The sequence below is a fragment of the Triticum urartu genome, chromosome 3 (genome assembly GCF_003073215.2).
Source record: "Triticum urartu cultivar G1812 chromosome 3, Tu2.1, whole genome shotgun sequence".
NCBI classification, from domain to species: Eukaryota; Viridiplantae; Streptophyta; class Magnoliopsida; order Poales; family Poaceae; genus Triticum; species Triticum urartu.
In genome coordinates this window covers 142,881,003-142,894,951 of record NC_053024.1, presented here as the reverse complement: position 1 = coordinate 142,894,951, position 13,949 = coordinate 142,881,003, and the positions used below count along the sequence as shown (strand labels likewise).

At 43.2% G+C, this 13,949-nt stretch overlaps 1 protein-coding gene across 1 annotated transcript; it reads right to left on the bottom strand.

Annotated features, from left to right (window-relative positions):
* Nucleotides 1-8,327: 8,327 nt before the first annotated feature.
* On the bottom strand, nt 8,328-13,219 carry LOC125543327 (trafficking protein particle complex subunit 1). Its single transcript, XM_048706638.1, has 5 exons — nt 12,831-13,219; nt 11,974-12,088; nt 11,440-11,558; nt 10,663-10,724; nt 8,328-8,687 (listed from the first exon to the last, which is right to left on the bottom strand). The coding sequence occupies exons 1-4, from the start codon at nt 13,079-13,081 to the stop codon at nt 10,673-10,675; spliced, it is 537 nt and encodes a 178-aa protein (XP_048562595.1). The 5' UTR covers nt 13,082-13,219; the 3' UTR covers nt 8,328-8,687; nt 10,663-10,672.
* Between the last annotated feature and the right edge of the window lie 730 nt (nt 13,220-13,949).

The window sequence follows — 13,949 nt, the reverse complement described above, 5'->3', positions numbered from 1 at the left end:
TACCTTCGGGATTAGTATTAGACCTAAATAATTGTTATTTGGTGCCAGCGTTGAGCATGAACATTATATCTGGATCTTGTTTGATGCGAGACGGTTATTCATTTAAATCAGAGAATAATGGTTGTTCTATTTATATGAGTAATATATTTTATGGTCATGCACCCTTGAAGAGTGGTTTATTCTTATTAAATCTCGATAGTAGTGACACACATATTCATAATGTTGAAGCCAAAAGATGCAGAGTTGATAATGATAGTGCAACTTATTTGTGGCACTGCCGTTTAGGTCATATCGGTGTAAAGCGCATGAAGAAACTCCATACTGATGGACTTTTGGAACCACTTGATTATGAATCACTTGGTACTTGCGAACCGTGCCTTATGGGCAAGATGACCAAAACACCATTCTCCGGTACTATGGAGAGAGCAACAGATTTGTTGGAAATCATACATACAGATGTATGTGGTCCGATGAATGTTGAGGCTCGTGGCGGATATCGTTATTTTCTCACCTTCACGGATGACTTAAGCAGATATGGGTATATCTACTTAATGAAACATAAGTCTGAAACATTTGAAAAGTTTAAAGAATTTCAGAGTGAAGTTGAAAATCATCGTAACAAGAAAATAAAATTCATACGATCTGATCATGGAGGAGAATATTTGAGTTACGAGTTTGGTGTACATTTGAAACAATGCGGAATAGTTTCGCAACTCACGCCACCCGGAACACCACAACGTAATGGTGTGTCCGAACGTCGTAATCGTACTTTACTAGATATGGTGCGATCTATGATGTCTCTTACTGATTTACCGCTATCGTTTTGGGGTTATGCTTTAGAAACGGCCGCATTCACGTTAAATAGGGCACCATCAAAATCCGTTGAGACGACGCCTTATGAACTGTGGTTTGGCAAGAAACCAAAGTTGTCGTTTCTGAAAGTTTGGGGCTGCGATGCTTATGTGAAAAAGCTTCAGCCTGATAAGCTCGAACCCAAATCGGAGAAATTTGTCTTCATAGGATATCCAAAGGAAACTATTGGATACACCTTCTATCACAGATCCGAAGGCAAGACTTTTGTTGCTAAATTCGGAAACTTTCTAGAGAAGGAGTTTCTCTCGAAAGAAGTGAGTGGGAGGAAAGTAGAACTTGATGAGGTAACTGTACCTGCTCCCTTATTGGAGAGTATTACATCACAGAAACCGGTTTCTGTGACACCTACACCAATTAGTGAGGAAGCTAATGATGATGATCATGAAACTTCAGAACAAGATACTACTGAACCTCGTAGATCAACCAGAGTGAGATCCGCACCAGAGTGGTACGGTAATCCTGTTCTGGAAGTCATGCTACTAGATCATGATGAACCTACGAACTATGGATAAGCGATGGTGAGCCCAGATTCCACAAAATGGCTTGAAGCCATGAAATCTGAGATGGGATCCATGTATGAGAACAAAGTGTGGACTTTGGTTGACTTGCTCAAAGATCGGCAAGCAATTGAGAATAAATGGATCTTCAAGAAGAAGACTGACGCTGATGGTAATGTTACTGTCTACAAAGCTCGACTTGTCGCAAAAGGTTTTCGACAAGTTCAAGGGATTGACTATGATGAGACCTTCTCACCCGTAGCGATGCTTAAGTCTGTCTGAATCATGTTAGCAATTGCCGCATTTTATGATTATGAAATTTGGCAGATGGATGTCAAAACTGCATTCCTGAATGGATTTCTGGAAGAAGAGTTGTATATGATGCAGCCGGAAGGTTTTGTCGATCCAAAGGGAGCTAACAAAGTGTGCAAGCTCGAGCGATCCATTTATGGACTGCTGCAAGCCTCTCGGAGTTGGAATAAACGCTTTGATAGTGTGATCAAAGCATTTGGTTTTGTACAGACTTTTGGAGAAGCCTGTATTTACAAGAAAGTGAGTGGGAGCTCTGTAGCATTTCTGATATTATATGTGGATGACATATTACTAATTGGAAATGATATATAATTTCTGGATAGCATAAAGGGATACTTGAATAAGAGTTTTTCAATGAAAGACCTCGGTGAAGCTTCTTACATATTAGGCATTAAGATCTATAGAGATAGATCTAGACGCTTAATTGGACTTTCACAAAGCACATACCTTGACAAAATTTTGAAGAAGTTCAAAATGGATCAAGCAAAGAAAGGATTCTTGCTTGTGTTACAAGGTGTGAAATTGAGTAAGACTCAATGCCCGACCACTGCAGAAGATAGAGAGAAAATGAAAGATGTTCCCTATGCTTCAGCCATAGGCTCTATCATGTATGCAATGCTGTGTACCAGACCTGATGTATGTCTTGCTATAAGTCTAGCAGGGAGGTACCAAAGTAATCCAGGAGTGGATCACTGGACAGCGGTCAAGAACATCCTAAAATACCTTAAAAGGACTAAGGATATGTTTCTCGTATATGGAGGTGACAAAGAGCTCATCGTAAATGGTTACGTTGATGCAAGCTTTGACACTGATCCGGACGATTCTAAATCGCAAACCGGATACGTGTTTACATTAAATGGTGGAGCTGTCAGTTGATGCAGTTCTAAACAAAGCGTTGTGGCGGGATCTACATGTGAAGCGGAGTACATAGCTGCTTCGGAAGCAGCAAACGAAGGAGTCTGGATGAAGGAGTTCATATCCGATCTTGGTGTCATACCTAGTGCATCGGGTCCAATGAAAATCTTTTGTGACAATACTGGTGCAATTGCCTTGGCAAAGGAATCCAGATTTCACAAGAGAACCAAGCACATCAAGAGACGCTTCAATTCCATCCGGGATCTGGTCCAGGTGGGAGACATAGAGATTTGCAAGATACATACAGATCTGAATGTAGCAGACCCGTTAACTAAGCCTCTTCCACGAGCAAAACATGATCAGCACCAAAGCTCCATGGGTGTTAGAATCATTACTTTGTAATCTAGATTATTGACTCTAGTGCAAGTGGGAGACTGAAGGAAATATGCCCTAGAGGCAATAATAAAGTTATTATTTATTTCCTTATATCATGATAAATGTTTATTATTCATGCTAGAGTTGTATTATCCGGAAACATAATACTTGTGTGAATACATAGACAAACTAAACGTCACTAGTGTGCCTCTACTTGACTAGCTCGTTAATCGAAGATGGTTATGTTTCCTAACCATAGACATGTGTTGTCATTTGATTAACGGGATCACGTCATTAGGAGAATGATGTGATTGACATGACCCATTCCATTAGCTTAGCACCCGATCGTTTAGTATGTTGCTATAGCTTTCTTCATGACTTATACATGTTCCTATGACTATGAGATTATGCAACTCCCGTTTGCCGGAGGAACACTTTGTGTGCTACCAAAATTCACAACGTAACTGGGTGATTATAAAGGAGCTCTACAGGTGTCTCCAAAGGTACATGTTGGGTTGGCGTATTTCGAGATTAGGATTTGTCACTCCGATTGTCGGAGAGGTATCTCTGGGCCCTCTCGGTAATGCACATCACATAAGCCTTGCAAGCATTGCAAATAATGAGTTAGTTGCGAGATGATGTATTACGAAACGAGTAAAGAGACTTGCCGGTAACGAGATTGAACTAGGTATTGAGATACCGACGATCGAATCTCGGGCAAGTAACATACCGATGACAAAGGGAACAAACGTATGTTGTTATGCGGTCTGACCGATAAAGATCTTCGTACAATATGTAGGAGCCAATATGAGCATCCAGGTTTCGCTATTGGTTATTGACCGGAGACGTGTCTCGGTCATGTCTACATTGTTCTCGAACCCGTAGGGTCCGCACGCTTAACGTTACGATGACTTTTTCATTATGAGTTTAGTTTATATATTTTGATGTACCGAAGTTTGTTCGGAGTCCCGGATATGATCACGGACATGACGAGGAGTCTCGAAATGGTCGAGACATAAAGATTGATATATTGGAAGCCTATGTTTGGACATCGGAAGTGTTCCAGGTGAAATCGACATTTTACTGGAGTACCGGGAGGTTACCAACCCCCCCCCCCGGTAACCTAATGGGCCTTAATGGGCCTAGTGGAGGAAGAGGAGAGGAGGCCTAGGGGCTGCCGCGCTCCCTCCCCCCCCCCCCAAGTCCGAATTGGACAAGGAGGGGGGCGGCCCCCCCCCCCCCCTTTCCTTTCTTCCCTCTCCTCCTTCCCCCCAAGTCCTAATCCAACTAGGGAAAGGGGGGAGTCCTACTCCCGGTAGGAGTAGGACTCCTCCGGCGCGCCTCCTCCTAGGGTCGGCCGCACCCCCCTTGCTCCTTTATATACGGGGGCAGGGGGCACCTCTAGACACACAAGTTGATCTTCAAGATCGTTCTCTTAGCCGTGTGCGGTGCCCCCCTCCACTATAGTCCTCGATAATATTGTAGTAGTGCTTAGGCGAAGCCCTGCGATAGTAGAACATCAAGATCGTCACCACGCCATCGTGCTGACGGAACTCTTCCCCGACACTTTGCCGGATCGGAGTCCGAGGATCGTCATCGAGTTGAACGTGTGCTAGAACTCGGAGGTGCCGTAGTTTCGGTGCTTGATCGGTCGCCGTGAAGACATACGACTACATCAACTGCGTTGTCATAACGCTTCCGCTGTCGGTCTACGAGGGTACGTAGATTACACTCTCCTCTCTCGTTGCTATGCATCACCATGATCTTGCGTGTGCGTAGGAAATTTTTTGAAATTACTACGTTCCCCAACAGACACCTGTAGAGCATCTTTATAATCACCCAGTTACGTTCTGACATTTGATAGCACACAAGGTGTTCCTCCGGTATTCGGGAGTTGCATAATCTCATAGTCAGAGGAATATGTATAAGTCATGAAGAAAGCAATAGCAATATAACTTAACAATCATTATGATAAGATAACGGATGGGTCTTGTCCATCACATCATTCTCCTAATGATGTGATCTCATTCATCAAATGACAACACATGTCTATGGTTAGGAAACTTAACCGTCTTTGATTAACGAGCTAGTCTAGTAGAGGCTTACTAGGGACACTGTGTTTTGTCTATGTATCCACACATGTATCAAGTTTCCGGTTAATACAATTCTAGCATGAATAATAAACATGTATCATGATATAAGGAAATATAAATAACAACTTTATTATTGCCTCTAGGGCATATTTCTTTCAGGGTGTTGGTCGATGCCCTTTCGATGGTGCATGTAAGCAGTCACCGACACAGGGGCATGGCAATGCCCCCTGTCGGGGATTGGATCCCCCTCGTGCGTTGACTTGGTGCCTCTTTGTCGGGCGTCCAGTGTGTTAGGTATGGCCATCCTTCGCTCTTATGTTGTGGGAGGTCGAGTGGGAAGTCCTCTTGCCTTCCTGGTAGGTGATGTCAGCTTGTTTTGGCGTTTCTTGGTCGTGTAGGCGACAAGGGGGGGTAGCATCGGGTAGCCATGTCTCGTGTTTTCCAGTGGGCTCGTCCAGGTCTCCTCATTTTCGTCTCAGATATGAGCTGGGTTTGAGAGGCGTCGAACAGTTTGGACGTATATGACTGGTTTGGTTTGTGGGGACGTATAGAGAGAATTGATAGGTTTGCTGTAGATGCTCTTAGCCGAGCAACGCCATTGTTCTGTTTGTGATAAATGACGGGTCGGAGATTCGTTTCTGGGAGGATAACTGGCTAGGCAATGCCAGCCTCCAAGAACAATATCCTGCTTTGTATAACATTGTTCGTAGTAAGAATGATACTCTCGCACAGGTCCTCAGCACATCCCCACTGAATATTTCTTTCAGGCGGGATTTGATCGGCCCCCGTCTTATGTCATGGAAAAATCTATTGTCCAGATTGGATTCGATTTACCTGACACAAGGACGGGATGTGTTCCGCTGGAACCTCACTACATCTAGGCCATTCACGGTCGACTCTATGTACCATGCGCTCACGCATTCGGAGATCCCAGTGAATAATAACAAGAAAATTTGGAAGTTAAAGATTCCACTAAAAGTTAAAATCTTCATGTGGTATCTTCGGAGGGGAGTTGTGCTAACCAAAGAGGACCTTGCCCATCTCAATTGGCAAGGAAGTAAGAAGTGTAGCTTTTGTACTCACGATGAGACAATCAAACATCTCCTTTTCCAGTTTAAGCTTGCGCGTTCTATATGGTCAATCATCCAAATAGGGTCTAATTTATATCCGCCTTCAAGTGTTGTCAATAGTTTTGGTCATTGGTTGGGCGGTATTTCAAATAGGGTCAAAACGTTATTGAGGGTGGGAGCGTATGCCTTATTGTGGTCGCTTTGGCTAGGTAGAAATAATTTGGTTTTTAATAACATAAACTCTTCTACTTTGCAGGTTATTTTCCGTTGTACGCACACGCTTCGTATGTGGTCTACGCTACAACAAACGGAGTACCAACGCTGTTCAAGGCGGTGTATACGCGGTTGGAGCGAGTGGCTGAGGAGGTTTTTACCCAACATGGGTGACAACATAATCTTGGGATTGGCCCACCACCTTCTTTGACATAGGCAGAGTGTTGGTCCTATATGACTCTACTGTTGCCGATATGTCGGTTTCTCATTTATTTTCATTTTTTTTGTCAGACTCTTGGTGTTTGGTTGTGTACATTTTTGTTATGCAAAGGCCGGGTATTACTCATCATGCTTTGTATCGGTTTGATGCTACATTTTAAGTTAATAAAAGCGTCCTTTATTGAAAAAAAAAGTGAGCAACTAAACTAAAAGAGCATCAGATAACGAGTAGGCAGTAGATTAAAGAGGACACATACGTCACGCGTAACAATTAGTCAGGCGAATCTGCACCACCCGCACACTCCTTGGCGATGCATTTAATTTAATCCAAGCTTTACCCGGCAGCAAACCGCAGATGTTTACTCAAACAAACCAGTCACTAGACTAGAGGAGGTTTAACTCAAACGTAGGCCGAAAGATAAGTCCATCAAGCTTATTTAAACCCGTGTGTCTCTGAGTGATAACAGCCTTCAAGTGGGTAGCCTGTGTACCGTGGGAAGGAGCGTAGTACGCATGTTGGCGCCACACGGACGGAAGCAACAGTAACGTACGAAGCCTCAGCAGTGACCGCACACGGATCGACCTGATGGACGCGAATCTTTGGTCAGCTCAGCTGCATGCACTCCACTACACTACACACGAGTGAAGTGAAAGCTTACACAGTGAACAAGTGAAAGCTTGCAAGCGGGAGCCAGTGTAATTTTTCACTACTTTTCAGCTCAGTATTTTTTCCTTTCTGTTTGCTGGGAACATGCAGCGTACAAACATGCTGTTGGGAGAGATTTGTTGCCTGGTTACCAGCCAACTCGACCCAACACGGCGGAAAGCGCAGCGCACGTACGTACACAGTCCGCCCTGTGGATGGCGCAGCAACGACCCATCCCTTGGTCATGTGCGAACTACCCATTTCGTGCACTTGTCGTAGGCTGCCTGCTGCCATCTGCAGCACTGCGGCACTGCAACCCTCATCTCTGTAAGAAACATGTTCTGTCCGCTGCGCAGAACGCCATGGATCTCGCTCGCTCGGACGGAGCCGAAAACCCAAAAGGTAGTAGGTCCCTTTGGATTCCTGCCAAGATTTACAGAATAATATATCCTGTAGCCCACGATTTTTTTGCAGTAAGTTGTAAAACTGAACAGGCAAAAAGGAATGCGTGAGAAGTTACGGCCTTGCAGTACACTAGGCAAGATAGCACTAGACACTGGTGATGGAGCAGGGCATGTACATGTACATGCACCGTAGGGAGTACCTGTTAGCGGATAGATTCAGAAGATTTGGGTACTGGCATTGTACCTGTTGGCGGAAAGATTCACAAGATCTGTTTCTCTTGGAACAAACCAACTGCTCTTGCAATCTACGCTAGATAACACAGCGCTCCAACAACGGCGTCCGCGGTGCAAAAGCCGAGGGAATTACAGCGTCCACGTTTTGTTCTTACGGCCCAGCAGTTCAATATTCTAACATTGAGTTGTAGTTTTTTTTTTTACACTAGCATTAAGTTATGGTTAGTCAGTAGTGTACATCCGAAGCAACTCCGCAGGTCCACAAAGCAACAAAACATGGCATTGATATCGAAAGAAGAAAAATATGTCAGCATCACACGAACAACAATGAAGCATCATGTGGCACTGAAGTTCAGGTAGCAAGAGTAGGACAGCACAGCGTACACATAGACCATGCTACTCTTCTGTGGCGATGTGTTTCTTATTCCCTTCGACATAGCTGAATCATACGTAGGAACATCTTTTATAGGAAAGATACTATTCGATAAATAAGCCACTGAAGAAAATATTTGATCTGTAACCAGAAAACTCATGGATATCATCCAACAAAGGACATGAGAGAGCATTCCATTTTTTGAGGGGGTCCATCATGATGAAGGGTGCAAATTACAGGGACTGTGATCAGAGTGTACAGATATCAAATTGCAGTGGGTACACATGAAGACCATCAATGCAGGGTGCAAGTGTACAATAAATACAGTGAGATTCAACAGGACCACTTTGGCACAAGACAAGTCTGTATCATCCTTGAAGCAACAATTTCTCAACAAACAGTGATTATCAAACCAAATAACACAGAGATGCCACCACACACCAAACTGTTCCACGGCTCAGAATTTCCGAAAACACGAAGTGCTTACTGTTCTCCGCTGGTGAGCATACACCTCCTCCCAAACCTGCAATGGGACATTGCAGTGCTGATGAGGATGTATGCGGAGAAAAACAGACAACTAGGCCTTTATCTGTCGTGTCAGATGTCGACAAAAGTTCAAAAGCATCGATTGAAAACTGAAACACAACACAGGATTGAAAGTTCACAAGCAGACAGACAGAACAAAGGGCGGTGTCTGCTTGACTGATAGATAGTGAAGACACTTATTCATCTTAAAGAGTTATGACATATAAGAAAAATAGGATCTGCTATAGCCGACTGATGAAAGATCATTTTTATTGAGAACTAGTACTCATATTCAGTTATTGATAGATCCCACGGGACATGTAGAGCTATGAGGAATGGGTCATCCTTTGGATCAACAAAATGATACACAGGAAATCCATATAAATGTTGTCTGCCAGGAATTTCTTGCCAATTCAAGGACATTGTTTAACCAGGATAAATTCAAGCATATGTCACGGGCTGGGGTTGGATTGGACCGGAGGTTGTAGTCGTGGGAGGTCGGAGGACGAGGGCGAAACTCTCGTCGGCCTATGGTTGGAGAAAGAGGTGAGGAGGGGGCGCCGAGGCGCAGGTGCACCAGGTGAGAAGATAGATTATTTTCTGGTTGTACTCATTGATCGCATAGGGGTGGCTATAAGTAGCCTATTACAATGACATGACAGATTCCAACTCTAATTGGGTGTTGGCAGGATAACCTTCTTCGGGACTAAACCTTTCCAACTAAGACCCAGACTCTTTAACCTAAATCTAGAAGGACTCTATAATTAAACTGGGACAGAACTAGGGTGGCGCAGGACCCTTGCGCCTATAAGTCTGGCCCCACATGACATCATAGTCAGGCCCGTTGACAAGGGAGGCCAAATTGGCCGACCGCACAGGGCCCCCAAATTTTTGGGGCCCCCAGTCCAGGAAATATTATGTGTATATATATATGAGAAAAAGGGCCCAGTAAACCAACACTCAGGCAGCCCATTCTAGCAGCCAAATACATGCACGCACGCAGCCTCGCAGCCTGCCTGTTGGCTTGCCCTAACTCCCGATCGCATCGCACGCACTTTCCAGTTTATCCCTGGTTTAGCGATCGCTAGATCGAGGAGAGGTCTCTAGAAGCGCAAGGGGCGGCTGCCGGCTGGGCGACGGAAGCCCGCAGGCGAGGGCGGCAGGAGTAGGAGACGTGCGTACGTGGCCGCCGGCCGGCTACGCTCCACGGCGCCGTATTAGGTATTACAGCCGCTATGGGCATCGTCCTTGCCGGCGTAAATCCTTTTATAAGAAGCCCTATTTTATTTTGCGAGTGTAGGATCGTTTATGTTAAACAATTTTTCAGAATGTTACATCAAGATGAAATATGTTTTATGCAAGGTGAGATATTACATAGAATTCGAAATGATTCATATTGTTTTTGTCTGTTTTATAAAACAGAAAGAGTCATGCATAGAAGGAACTATGATTCAGGTGCTGAAAAGCATAGGAAGAAAACCAAACTGTAAGCGGATGCTTGATCCCAAAAGGGTGCTTTTGATAAATGTCCTGAAAGAATCTGATCGCAAAAAGGAGAAGATTAATTATGAAGGTATGATCGAAGATTTCATTTCAAGAAATACTACATGGGTACCTTTTTTTAGTAGAAATGAGGTCAGATTATTTCAGTACCATCTTTACTATTTTATAATTAGTATTCGGTATATTTTCTAAATATTGTATCAAATAACATGTATTTGAAGTTATATAATTAAATGAGAGTATGCTTTACTTACATTAGTTCTTTAGGTATATGATTTTTTTTAAAATAGGGCCCTACTTTGATTCTCGTCCCGGGCCCCTAAATTTCTGGAGACGGCCCTGATCATAGTTCCCTAGTACTCACACAGAAGATTGCTAAGGATCCATACAAATGACAACATAAACCTTTGTACAGAACACTAGTGATTGGTTATACAGGACTCTGCAAAACACTAACAAGTGAACATTACCTGAATGGGATCAAATCAATGTTTTCACATACAGATCGAGATGTTTATTGAAAAGGTCACACCTGCAAATAAAAATATGTTCAGAAAACACTAGAGAATTGAGCAAAACAAAAGTCAATGTAGCCACTAAGCTTGAACATGGTTGTGTAACTTGTGTATTGTCAACAGAATAATGTTTTAGTTCAGATGATCCTACAAAAGACCATTGTTCTTGATGAAGAGCAAGCAAATAAACTAATACTCCCTCCGTCCCGAATTACTTGTCTTGGATTTTTCTAGATAAGGATGTATCCAGACACGTTTTAGTGTTAGATACATCCGTATCTAGACAAATCAAAGACAGGTAATTTGGGACGGAGGTAATAGAACAGTACGCCCTTATGACTGAATGCAAATTCGATTTCTATAATTTATTATCCTCCATGAAATGAATTCTTCACAGGTAGGATGTTGGCATGTTAGGTAGGTCGAGAGGACTAGGCATGAGAAGATCTAAAATGAATTGTTAATATGTATGTTTCACACAATTCCTTATTTAGGTACATCTTATTTGCAACATCTATATGCTTCCCTAAACAACTCATGAATTTAGCTGTCCAGTTTAACCCACTGCTTTAGCGGGACAATTGCTCAATCATGAAATAAAAAGGTATCCTTGTATAAATAAAGTGACAAAAATGATGCCATCTCCATTCAACTTTCAACCATCCTGGTATTAACAACTGCTTCTAGCTAATCATGTAGCATAGTAATTTTCAATTGATAGGCATGACTTACTTGATTGGGCTGCCAGGAGCATACAGAGGATTCTTTACAACATACTCCACATATAGGCTGTAAATATGCTTCAGCGCATCTCTTTGATCACCAGTCCTTGGATGGGTAAGGAGAATAAGCTGTATAAATTGGAAAATTCAGTGAATGTATATCCTTTTGAACAAAGGATTATCACATACATATCTGCGCTTTAAGTACCATGGTAAAGGTGGAAGCTGACAATCATAGTTCAAAATATGCGTAGTGTGGGCTGTGGAACAGGTCTGCATGAAAAAATGTTGCACTGCTGCTTCTACATTTAAGGTCACACTAGTTAATTGTGGCTTCCATTGAAGTGATACAATGGCTGGATTCACATTAGTTTAAAGTCACTGAAAAACAACCTTAGTCTTCTTCATCCAATACAAACACTTAAAGTGTGGTTATCCAGAAAAGACCTTCAATTTTCACAGGATCTAACCAGCCAAAATAAGAGCATGATGATTCTAAGAATGGAAGAAAGCCAGGGAAGATAATAATAACATATCGACAAACCTTTATACCAGACGGGCTCTCCATGTAGTTCAATTTATATGTGTTTGTCTTGAAACTATGAAATGAACATCCCTGACCTGGCAGTAGTGGCGCCCCAAGATTCGCGTGTTCTGTTCTGCATATGTAAAAGGTGCATGAGCCAAGTATGACTCTAGGATGTGAAGTGCTAAACATGGTATCCATCAACAATTCCAGTTATCTAGGTTATACGGTTATAGATATATTTCTTAGGGCCAAAATTTTGGAAAGAGATAATAGAGAAACAGTGTCCGCCTGTCCGGAGATGAAAATACACAATTTCAGAAGCAGGGGAGCAGTATGGCAGTGCTAGTCATTCTACGGCTAGAGTTTTGAAAGGTTTGTCCGTATCATCTCTTCAGATTTCGCCGTTAAGCTACCTCAGATGCGTACACTGACTTTTGTTGGCAAGTAGTATGCCGCATTTCGAATAACCCTGGTGTTTACATTTTCTGGCTCACAGAAGTATGTACGGAAAAATCTTGAAAGGAAGATCAAATGTCTCCCTTTCACCATTTTTGTTCAGTCACGAACAGAGGTTCTTCACTGTCTGCCTCTCTTACCCTTGGCCCCCCCCTCCCATCCCCTGCCCCACTATCTCCTGTTAATTCGTGCAGCAAAATCATGGAATTTCTGTCAACTACTCAAATTGGTCATAGTGGGGGTTGCTCCTACCGAAACAAAGTCGTGGACTAACATCTACTGCCAATAAACTCATTGGATCTCCATTTCAAGAAGCTTCCAGTCCATTATCACTCACCGACAAATTAGTCAAGATTAGCGAACTCAGTAACCTATGACCGAGATGTGTGTGAGGAGAGAGGTAGGAAGAAGCATACGAGGTGGGGTCGATCTTGGCGGTGAAGGAGCGCAGGGAGAAGAGGAGGCCGAACATGAGCTTCTGGTCCTGGTTGCGGGCGAGCGTGCGGAGCGGGCGGTGCCACTCGCGGTACAGCAGGCACACGCCGTTGCGGTTGAAGACGTAGATCACCTGGGCGTTGGAGCCCGTTCCCGTCCCCGGAGGCGCCGCCGGTGCCGGGCTGGACTCCGGCGCGACGGACGTCAGCGACGACCCGCCGAAGAACTGCATCGCGGAAGCAGCGGCCGAGAGCCGGGCGGAGGGGAGCGGCGGTGTGGCGTGGATCTCCGGCCGGGGAGAGGAGACGACAACGGCGCGGAGCGGAGTTGTTGCTGCTGGAGAAGATCGTGGACCGCTATGGCAAGGAGATTATGGGCCAACGTCGACATAAAGCCCACACGAACGCAGTTTGGTTCGAGGCTCGGTTTCCTTTTCAGTTCTTTTTAATGGGCAGAAACTTGATGCTTTTAATCCTACTAGTAAGCTTGCACGTGCAAATGCACGTCTTGACTAATATTACAAACATATGAAAGAGTTATACAAAAAAAATTGATTGAAATAATAATACAAGTATATTAGTGATGATTTTTTAATAAACAATTGGGCACTTACATTTTTTGTTCAAAACCAAAAATGGTCTGAAAATGATTTTTTTTGGTATGTTTATTTATTTTCCGCAAAAATGTCTGAAATTTCCTGGAGTGGCTGGTGTATTAGTGCTGATTTAGAAAAGCATTTATTTTGACACTTCCTTTTTTTGGGGGGGGCAAAATTTAGCTAAAAAGGGGGGCTGAAATAATTTTAGTGAAAAGGACGTTCATAATAAACCCAATGAATCGAGATATCTTGTCAAGCTCATTTCCCCGTAAGCCTGTCGAAGTAATTCTAAGTTTGAAAAAAAGAACTTACATCACATAGGACGAGTAAGAAACATGCTAATCTTTTCCTTGAAAAAATAAACATTTTAATCTTCACCGGCAATAAAAATAGTACTGGTCAAATATTTGAAACCCCCAAAGATCAACAATCAATTGTGTATCATGGTGTGACTGAACTGATCCGGCAAAGCTATAAAAATATATGAAGGCTTTAGAAGATG

Bases quoted from the DNA above. Each gene is read 5' to 3' on its own strand.
- LOC125543327 (XM_048706638.1), bottom strand. From the start codon at position 13,081: ATGCAGTTCTTCGGCGGGTCGTCGCTGACGTCCGTCGCGCCGGAGTCC. The intron at 12,089-12,830 runs GTATGCTTCTTC...TTACATATGCAG, and splicing joins GCCAAGATCGACCCCACCTC to AACAGAACACGCGAATCTTG. The intron at 10,725-11,439 runs GTAAGTCATGCC...TTTTATTTGCAG, and splicing joins GCTCCTGGCAGCCCAATCAA to GTGTGACCTTTTCAATAAAC.